We start from the raw sequence: 10,773 nt of genomic DNA on the forward strand, positions 1-10,773 counted from the left end.
GTCGTAATCAAGCCTCCCAACCCTCCGCAGCTCCCGGCGAATCCAATCCATAGGCACCCGGCGGCCCGCACTGCGCACGAGCACCGCAGTGTCCCTCCACGCCGATCTAGCCAGCTCCCCCTCCTCCGACGGGATCTCCACGACGTCTGTGAAGCGTTTCTTCAGTGTCTCCAGTTCCCCCTCTGAGATCCGATCTTGGGTCCACAACGACGACATCGGCGGTCTCGCCGTTCCTTTCGCCACCGCCGCCCACGTCCGGTCATTGCCAGCCACCTTCGGTTGTTGAGGCTGCGCCGGTAAGTCTCCCTGACTTGCAGCCTCCGTCTCCCCCACCCCCGGTGCAACCGATCCCAATGACGCCATCCGCGGAGCCCAGCTCCCGATCTGGTTGCACAGGGAATACCGAGCGACCCCACTCCACACCACCCTAAGCCCCCCAAGTGTTCGGAGAAATTCCCCACACGCAGCACGAAAAAAAATCGCACCTGAGTGCGCATCCCAAGTCACTCACTCTCTCTCCTCACTCTCTCTCTCTCCGTTACTTTTTCATTCCCTACTCTGGTCTTGGTTGCTCAGAAAGACAACTTCAGTCCTGTGTTGCAATTTGGTATGCATTTGACATGATGAGAATATCACATACACATTAAAAAAGGGCCCGAGGAATATAAGCCAAAATTTATTATTTTTTTAATTTCTAGCACATCAAGGTCTTGTTCAAGAGCCAAAAGTAAGCATTTGATTTCTTATTGCGGGAGTTGTTGAACAAGGATGATCCGCCATTTGATTGAAGCCTCTGTACAAAGTCTGGCAACATTTAGTCAACTGGCACTTCCACTTCGATTTTCAAGCCAGGTTTGCCAAGAATCTGAAATAAGACATGCAGCGTGAGCAAGAGGATACCATACCTTAAAAGCACCAGAGAACATCTTTATCATTCCTTGAATGATGCAAATGAAAAATCTTGTGAAATCAATAGTATCAGGAGAAGAGACTGATAGTTGTCCTTTTGTGTGCTTGTGCGAAGTCTCTGTTGCCATTCTACTTATCTTGTTCTTGTTCTTCTGCTTTTTTTGTTTTGTTGTTTTTCTTTTCCTTTTTTTAACTTAAGGGAGGGACGTAGAGAGTAGCCTGAATGTATTTGTGCTTTGCCGGCACATTTGCCAGGTTGTGCCTAAACCAAAAATTAGAACAAAACAAGGAATTAAAAGCCCTTTCTCTAATTAAAAAGACTATTTAGAAAAAGACATAATTGGTGCTGTGCAGACCTGTGCAGGAATTAGCCCAGCACTTGAACCTTGGTATATTGATTTTATTTTTATAGATTTGGTTGTTTCCGAATGTAACTGTTTTTTGAGAAAAAAAAAGGAGAAATGTTACATTGCAAGCTGCACATCATTTTGAAGTGTTTACATCATCCAGCTGTTTAAAGACAATATAATACATGAAAATCTTACTGTCAGACATACTATTAAGCTGCAAGATATGAGCCATAAATCAAGTTTATGGAGAAAAAGGAATAATTAGCAAATCCATATTTTTCATGAAAAACTACAAGACTTGCTAAAAATGCAAAAGCTTCATGATATATCTGTAGGATATGCGCACGAAGATGATTTGTCTACAAAATCTATAATAGAGTGGATAAAGAGAATCTTAGAAATTCCCGGGACTTTGGAGCTTGACACTTTATAAAGGAGATTTAGCCTTGAATTTTGCAAATTCAAGATCAAATCTTTCAAGTTTACAAAAAAGAAGTACAATCTACCAAACAAACCCTTCCCTTCCCCTCAATGTCTCTCAAATATGCTTCCAAAAATCAAATGAATGATCAGGTATTGGAGAGTAGTTCAAATTAAGTATATACAATAAATATGACTCTGTAGGTTAGTTTTACCAGAAATCTAAAACCACCCTTGGTTTGAGAACAGAATTGTGGAAAATGAAACATTTTCCAGAGTTTCATTCAGAACCATAACAGAATCAGTAGAATATAAAGTTAAAAATTTGTCAATTGAGATGGCTCACATATCTGCAGAAAAGCCCAAAGACAGCATGATGAAGAAAATGAAAAGATATGGAGTAATGGAAAGGTGGGTCCATGGAGCCTACCCTGGAACAGTAGGTATTTTATTTATTTCTATAATTCCTGAAAAGTGTACAAAAACTATAGTTAAGCGGTTGTCAAATTATTTTCAATCCTTAGTAATTTGATTATTATATGTTCTCAACAAACTTATCAAAAGATATAAAAACCTCAGAAAAATTAACATAAACTTGAAACTAAACAACTTTGTATAAAATAATGATTGTCAAGTATGAGAGCAATGAGTTGACAAATTGGAGTGATGCAACTGCTATCAAAGAGAAGCTTTTATGGCCTAGAGGTGGATGCAACAGCAACAAGGATCAGTCCTGTAAATGCTCAGGTCACTGTTTGAACCAGCCGAGGGCTCAGATTGCAAATTGGAGCAGCAATCAAGGAATTTTAGGACCTCACCCTGCTGTGAGGAACATCAATGAAGCAAGGGGCAGCTGGCCTTAAATCCAATGGCCCAGATCTGTCACTAATCAATTGGCCTTTTATTGTTAATTTTTAAGTATGCTGTTTTAAGTATGCTGTTTTATTGTTAATTTTTAAGTATGCTGTTCACGCAGTACTGTAGCATGAACCATGATCGCTACAGTGCCGGGATCAGTTAATATTGCTAATAGTGGTCAACTTGGTTAGTTAATTAGCAAATTTTAGGAGGTTCATTTCTATACGAGAGTCCAAGTTGACTAATGAATAAAAAATTTTAGGGACATAGCGTCTAAAAAGCAGCATACTGGGAAGTATTATATGATGAAAGTTTTATGGAGAAATAAGACAACTCTTTTGGCCAGGGTACGGCCCTCTTCTTTTCTCTCTTGGTACTTTTTTTCTCACCTCTCTCTTAATCCTCTTCTTACATCCTAAATCTGCTATCTAATGCTGTTTTATTCTCTCTAGTTTTTCTCCTCTTCATATCTTTAGGTTGCTATTTTTGTAAACTTTTCTGCATCAATAATCTGCAAAGCAACCTACAATAGCCTTTGAACCATCAAATTAGTATCTCTGTTATTGAATTCAGTACAACTCTAACTTTTGTTTTCTTGATAGAGTGGTACCTCACGCCATATGCGCATGCGTACACCCATAAGAGTCAAAAAGAAGAAGACGACTGAGAAGGAGAAGGAATGGAGTCAAGACTCTCCCAAAGGAACTCTCCTGAATGGTACGCAACGAAGAAGGCAACCCAGTCAACAGCATTGTTCGCCTCCCTATAAACATAAGTAGCCCAAGGCTATGAGCACTCCCACAAGCTCATACATATCCCGTAGTAGCGGATGCCTGTCAACCCGGCTGTGCCTGACAATACTCTTTTGAATCCAGCCGATTACCATGGCCACGTCGCCTTCAAGATGGATACACTCCACTCCCAAAGCCATCATGGCATGGATAATGTCCTCCCAAACAACCCTCAGCTCTGTGCCACTAATAGACTCATCGAAGATATGCCGTCCCTCGACCGCCACAAGCCTGGACTCATGATCCCTAATCACATAGCCCACCCCACCTCTACCTTCCTCCTCAGAGATACTGCGTACTACCTGATTTGTCTAGGACTGGTTGAACTGCTTCAATTTGCCATAAGCTTTTGCACTAGCCTACTAGGGTTTCAAACATATATCAGAACCCTCTTATAATGAGTACAAGATTCAATCTCCTTCTTATTAGCAAATAATTCCCCGATTTTATATTTTCTACCCTGTTCTCTGAAAATGGATAGCAAGCACACATAGGAGCTTAATCCCTAGGACTTCACTTTTAGGTCCTTCACTCAATGCAGACCATTCCTACCTGGTCCTTCATCGTGATGGCTATCTTGTAATTGATACACAAGTAGCTTGGGTGCTATTTCTTAATTGATATAGGGCATATATTAACATCAATTCCACAAGTAGCAGACTACAAGAAGTATGAGCTATTATATAAATACAAAAGTAGAAGAAAGAAGGATAAGAGAAGAGGAAAAAAATGACAATGATGATCATGGCAACGACATCGATGACAACGACGACAATGATGGCTATGACGATGATGATTGAGAAAAGGCTTATTGATTTCTAAAAATTAAAAAAATAACATAAAAATGTAACTTTATAAAGTTGTTTATAGATGAGAGGACTTGTATTTTGGTGGCAATGGGGTGCTTGCAGTTAAAATGAGAGGTGATTAAAGTGGTTATTCATGGCTTTGCCTAAACCAGCAAGAGGAGATGTGGTAATGTAAATGATGGGCAGTGTATCAAACTCAAGATGTACAGGAATAAAATATTTGATCCCCCTAAATGGAATTCAAGACATTGTCATACAAAATACATATAACAAAAATATCTGCACAAGTTTAGCTTCAAACTCTATAACAATTAATTCCCTCAAGAAGGAATAGGCCTCTTTCATTTGGCAAATTGGTAATGTATCCCCTCTTGTACATGGCATACTGCTCAAGAGTCTTGGAGCATCTCATGATTGCAAAGTTAATACATGTAAATCTTGTGCCTCCTTTGGAAAAAGAGAAACTATGGCATGCTTAATCTTTTCATGCCCCTTCCCTGCTTACCAAGAGATTTAATGAGATTTAAGTTGATTCTAGGGTCTTATAGGCAGTACTGATTACATTATGAAATCAGTGAGATTAAAAGATTTTTTCCAGGTTACTCTCAAAGTCTATGCTTGTTTGCAAGAGCTGCAACCGTGTACCATATATAGGTTAAGAGAGAGAAGTCATACACATAGCTCTTGAATTTTACCAGGGATTTTGTTGAACAAGGGATAGATATAATGCTAAGGACAACGACCTGACTCAGTTTAAGTTATGTTTAAAAACTATGACTGCTGTCTTTCCAGTTGCTTTTGATAGCAACAATAAGTTTGGTAAAATCCCATGGCACCCAGCAGGACACAGAGGAAAGGGCATGTAGGAAGAAGGTTGAGAGGGAGAGAGAGCAGGAGAGGAACAGTGATGCAGGAGAAAAATCTGATGACATGCGACACATATCAGGAAGAGTCCAAGCTGCAAATTCTGTAACCTCAGACTTCATCTTGAGGTATTACTACTCAGTTATTGGGATTTATTAGCATTTTAGTAACTTGAAGTGTCTTTCAATGTTTTCAGCCACCTAATAAGTTGTAATCTGCATGAATGCCTAGCATTTATTGCAGACATTGTAACTAGGTTCTAACTTGTGATTATTATAAATTATCAATAAAATAAATTCTAAGGAGGCCTTTTGGATCAGAAATTATTTTCTATAAGTTTCTTGCTAATGGAGTGAACCCTCCCACCAAATCAAGCATATGGCTTGCTCACATGAGTAATTCTGCGATTAGCAACATTTAATGGTGCCTATTGCCCCCAGTGAGTGATTCCTGAGATTAACTTCTTTCCCTTTGGTTCAGACTTCTAGTCTGGACCATCCCTGCAGGTTTTCAGCCTGCATTCAATTGGTATCAAAGCAGTTTATGCTGATGCTGTGCCAAGTGCCAACACATTTTATAGTTCTTTTTTTCCTTCACCCAAATCGACCAAGATGCTTTGCAGGCAAAGAAGAAATATAGATGGTGATGCTCTTCAAGCAGATTTGGCTGAATTGTGCCCATCTAATTTTGCAAGATGATGCAGCTTCTTCTAGTTCATTCAGTGTTCCTAGCTGGAGATAGATGAAGCATGGAAAGATTGGCTAGCTTGAAGGGACATATCAAAGTATCAAGTAATTTTGAAGGAAAAGTTACTTGAGGAAGTGCCTCGCTTCCTCCATTACTCCTAAAAAAAATTAATCCTGATGATTCTTGTGACAGGGTAGCATCTTTTGACGATTTCTTTGAATGGCAGATTCTCTTATATGAATGGAAGATTGTGTTTGTTGCTACAAATCTGAAGCATCATGCTCTTGTTAGGTGGCAACAATGCCAACATAATAGAGATTGAAGGGGTGTCCAAGGATCGATACATGTGCTGAAATGAAGCTGAAGTTGGATCATAAGTTTCTTCTCTTGGATTACTCTCAATATCTTTAGCATAAGTTTCATCAATTGTCCCAGCATAGTGATCAATCTGTTGCTGATTATACTGAGCAGTCTCAACAAATCCATGAAAAGAATTGTTTCGCTTAAGAAATTCACTTCTTAATGGTTTGATTTTTCAAGGCATGGTAATGATGATTGATGATGCACAGGTATTTGACCTCATCATTGTAACTAAGCAAGCAAAAACATGTTAATAGCTCCACAGCGCACAGCCTAAGGTCCCTTGGTGCTTGCATGTGGAGGTGTAGACACATGAGCTTATTTAAGTTGTATATATTACATGATAGGAGGCAACTAAGCTACTCCGCCCTACACACACATGTGCCTTTACATGCATGTAACGAAGTATAACATTAGAAAACTTCTCCTAGAAAGAAGGATACACAAAACCATCATGATAATATATTGCAAATGTCCAAGTTCAGGACTGATACAAAATATGAACTCAACACATACTCATTAAGACTTCCTCTTGATAGAAGAATTGACCAAAATTTCATTTTGATATAAAAAGGAATCAATGAGACTTCTTCCAACGACTCATGATGACTTCTTCATACTGTGCCATACATGTGCAAATGCAAGACTAACACTTTGGCGAAAAATGAAAATCACTTTTTTTTAACAATCTTCAGTGCAAGCATAGATACACAACTACTAATCGCATAACAATATAGAATATGAGCTTAACCAAGAAAATAGAAAATCATCCATTTCAAGAAACATAACCAACTAAATCTGTCACGATTTTTTCCAAACCAACCTTGCAACTTTGAATATCTAGAAACTAACCAACCCAAATAAAATAATAAAACAAAAAGATTACCTTAACAAAATCTTCCAATAAAAGTGAACAATTTCTTGAGTAACCAGCCTCCTCCAATACCTGGCTCAGGACTTTCTGAAAAACAAAATAAGAACATAGAACTATTAGGAAGTCTTGAGATGCATTTTTAACACAACCAGTATATTTCTTTCTATGCATCTAAATGTTGAGCCCTGTTTTTATCTACAAGCCTAGCAGCTGCTATGTCAATCAATTTCCCCACAATACTGATGGGTGATAAATCATGAAATTTACTACAAATTATTGCTATTTTACCCAAAATCAAGACACAAATCTAAATGTGTTGAGTGCATACAAGAAATATATATGCCAACAATAGCAATAATGTTAGGAAAATTTAGAACTATAATTTAAAAAAAAAACCTTCGGGACAAAAATATCACCTCTCTCTGCTCCTCAGACATGAAAGATCCTGTCAAATCGCGAAGAACCTCCAACAAGTCTTTGAAAGTCACTTTCCCCTTACTATCAATGTCATACACCTTAAATAATACTGTTTCAGACATCAAACCATCAAACAGATCATATTAACCCATCCTTCCCTTAGGCACAATCTTGCCAGTAAATTACCTTTTGAAACAGAAAACGACCAACAACTAAAGATTACATTTTGAGTCAAGAAAACGACCAATAGACAGCTAAAGATGACATTTTGAATCAAAAAAGGAAAAAAAAAACACCAGTTGACAATTGATTCTCACATTCTATCTTCTGCTCGAGGCTGGCTTTCGAGCTGAATGTTGAAAGAAATGCCACAAAGTCCTTAAAGTTCAATCCATCGACCATCTTTAGCAACTTCTGCAACAAAGTTACAAAAATATATAGCTTTGGTAACAATCCATACTCTAAAAGACTAAATATCGCAACTTTTGGAGGAGGGATCGGTCATGACACCTGAGAGAGGGGGTTGAGGGCAAATTCGGGGATGGAGAGAAACTCATCGGCGGAGATGAATCCCTTGGCGTTGCGGTCCAGCTGGCAGAATCTCTGGTACAGGGAAACTATCTCTTGCTGCGAGACTAAACCAACTCCATGGATTCAGAATAATACAGAGAGAAGAAGAGATAAGAGATGAGACAAAGGGGGAAGGCGTACTGAGATAGTTGCAGTGCTCCTGGACTTCTTCTATGTCGTATTGGGTCAGCATCGACGAGGCGTTGCCCATCTCGATTGCCTTCTCCTCTCTATCTCTCTCTCTCGCGGGGGGAATTGGGGAGGGATGGGAGATAGATTAACAGGTGGAGGAAGGGAACGGGATCGGGTGTGGGCTTGCGGATTGGCGATGACGACGATGGGGATTTGGTGGAGATGGGCAACGATGGGATCGATGAAAGCCTTTCGTTTGGGCGGTTGGACGTTACGAGGGAGACCGAGGGAAGAGCGAAGGGGAGGTTGGGGATGGGATGGGGTCGTAGACTTGTCTCTTTCCGTGGAAAAAAAAGTGGGTGTCCAAGCGTAGCGTGCTGAGATCGAAATCATCAGCGCCGCCTGGACGTTTCTCCGGGGATGTGACAAATAAACCTAACAAGGGTTGGAGATAGAAGCCAAGAGCCTTGCCAACACCATGGACTCATCCAATTAAAGTGTCTTGGCTGGTGCATGCTCTCGCAACTAAAAAACAATTATTAGAGAAAAATATTTATTGGTGTTCTTTGTAGGACAAGTGTACTAGTGTTTTGAGATTCATCATACAACCCATCTTATGTGTAGCAAATGACAAATGGATGGATGTACACAAGAAATCTAGGAGTAATGATATAATCTTCTTTATTAATGTTGCCTTATTTGACTATTTTATGTTTTGAAAAATGTATAAAAAAAAGTCCCATAGCTTAGTTGATTGTAGCATTGGTGTCGTTTCCTCGACCTAAATTCGTGAGCCTGGGATGCTGTACCTACCATATATTTATAAAAAACTTTTTCCAAAATATGCAAGACATTTCATCGTGATATCATAAATTATATAACGAAATAAAATTAGATAACTAAAATTTAAACTTTAAATTTAAACAACTAAATATAAACTTTAATATTTCATAAAATTCAATAATATCCAAAATTTCAAATAATCTTAATCTAAAATAAAGAAGTTAAAACTTTGCTTCTGATCATTCGCCCGTATTAAAACCTCGTACCATACTAGTTCTCTGAATATTTAGATATTGAATAATGCTTAGTACGCAATAAACACTTTAACTACATAAATCAGTTAATAAGATAAATAATAGTTGACGAAAAATAAGCATATAAAATACATCGATTCAAAAATCAGATCTAGATATCAAAACATCGAGCATGCAAATATAATCTGTCTCAAAATTGAAGTTTATGTTCATAAGTCAAATTTTGTAAAAAAATCAAATTTATCTTATCTATCATGAGCTATGACTATAATATTTCGATGGCAGAGTCTTTTTTATGATATAATGCATTTTCTTGTAGCAAAGTTTTTCAAGATAAATCATGTGCCAACATTTAACTCTCATTGGCAGAGTTCTTTGCTAATGTTTAACTTCCATTGGTGTGATGTCTTTTTTGCGGCATAAACATTTCATGACTAATCAAGTGCCAATATTTAACCCCCATTGGTGAGGTCCTTATTATAGTTAAGCTGATAGTCCAAAACCATCACTGAATTAAAACCCTTGTTCCACAAAAACATGCTTCATGCTTCAATTCGAGGAATCCATAAAATCATACAATGTCAAAATTAGTTGAGCATAATCTATAACAAAATCAAAACCATCGATCTTGCATCATGTAATGTTCTAGAAGAAGATAGATTCAATAATAAAATACTATGCATCAAAATTCATAGATCATGAATATTATGACTCAGAATTTATTAATATAAATATTTAATAATTGCTCATAAAATCTAGAAAAGTGAAGTATGACTTTATCTCATAAGTACAATGATAAATCTCATCAGAGTCTGACTCCAGGATGAACAACTCTCTCAAGATCGACCGCATTAGAGTCCAAATATGAATAGTCTACTTCTAGTGCAATCTCCAATACTTGAAACTCAAAAAAAAGCTCACATTCACCATCAGGTGCGAAATTTAACATGCAACCATTGTCTTGCATGGCCAGGCTCGTGAATCCTAAATGGACTCTTAAAAGAAGTTGCTGCCTTAATCGCTCCACGAAAGGAAGAACTTCTTGAGAAATAGGATCCAACAGCAGGCCTTCTTGAGCAGTAACTATGGCCTAAATAAAATTCTAGGCTGACAACAACTGCTTTTTTCTTGGTGAGGATGTTGGCAGAGTGGGAGAAAACAGGGCCGAGGATCTTGAGGTCGCAGGCGGGGATGGCAGCGCTTGATGATAGCATTCTTGTCTCAGTCCAGGATCTCCGACTACCAGTCCGATCGAATCTCATACAGAGCCTGGCTTCGAGCTTCTTCTTGGCCCCCTTGGCTCATTAAGGGGCGACGGCTCCCGGCGATGCCAACATCGGCGAGACAGCAAGGGTAGATCGGTAAGGACTCTGAGGGAGGGAGAGAGAGAGATCCTATACCTCTTCTCCGGCAAGCCTAGCGGTGCGGCCACTGCGACAGTAGCGGATGACGACGAAAACCCAAAGAAACAACAAGAAGAAGAACAGGGAAGGAGAAAGAAAGGCTTGGGGTTTCATAAGGTTTGGGTGGGAGCTTTATAGCGAGGAGGAGGCAGAGTCCACTTTCTCCGCTTTTTTTGTTTTTTGACAATTGGTATTATGAACTGAAGGTCGCCCTCGAGTTGTTTACCTTTTTTTTTATTTGACCCTTAATCCTAATCTAGCATTATCTAAGATAATTTGATAAAGAATCACT

General features: G+C 38.8%; 1 protein-coding gene across 4 annotated transcripts; it reads right to left on the reverse strand.

Moving 5' to 3' along the window:
- Positions 1-598: 598 nt before the first annotated feature.
- Positions 599-8,463, reverse strand: LOC103715888 (calcineurin subunit B). Of its 4 annotated transcripts, none has more exons than XM_026808015.2 (7): positions 8,051-8,463; positions 7,850-7,974; positions 7,657-7,750; positions 7,339-7,448; positions 6,935-7,009; positions 1,266-1,343; positions 872-1,171 (listed from the first exon to the last, which is right to left on the reverse strand). In XM_026808015.2, the coding sequence occupies exons 1-7, from the start codon at positions 8,118-8,120 to the stop codon at positions 1,043-1,045; spliced, it is 681 nt and encodes a 226-aa protein (XP_026663816.1). In that variant the 5' UTR covers positions 8,121-8,463; the 3' UTR covers positions 872-1,042. The 4 variants fall into 4 exon arrangements, with proteins under 4 accessions (XP_008801899.1, XP_008801898.1, XP_026663816.1 ...); XM_026808014.2 differs by having other exon boundaries at positions 873-1,171; positions 7,657-7,753; positions 8,051-8,455; XM_008803677.4 differs by lacking the exons at positions 872-1,171; positions 1,266-1,343 and adding an exon at positions 599-865 and having other exon boundaries at positions 8,051-8,450.
- Positions 8,464-10,773: the final 2,310 nt, after the last annotated feature.

The sequence above is a fragment of the Phoenix dactylifera genome, chromosome 1 (genome assembly GCF_009389715.1).
Source record: "Phoenix dactylifera cultivar Barhee BC4 chromosome 1, palm_55x_up_171113_PBpolish2nd_filt_p, whole genome shotgun sequence".
In the NCBI taxonomy this organism is placed as follows: domain Eukaryota; kingdom Viridiplantae; phylum Streptophyta; class Magnoliopsida; order Arecales; family Arecaceae; genus Phoenix; species Phoenix dactylifera.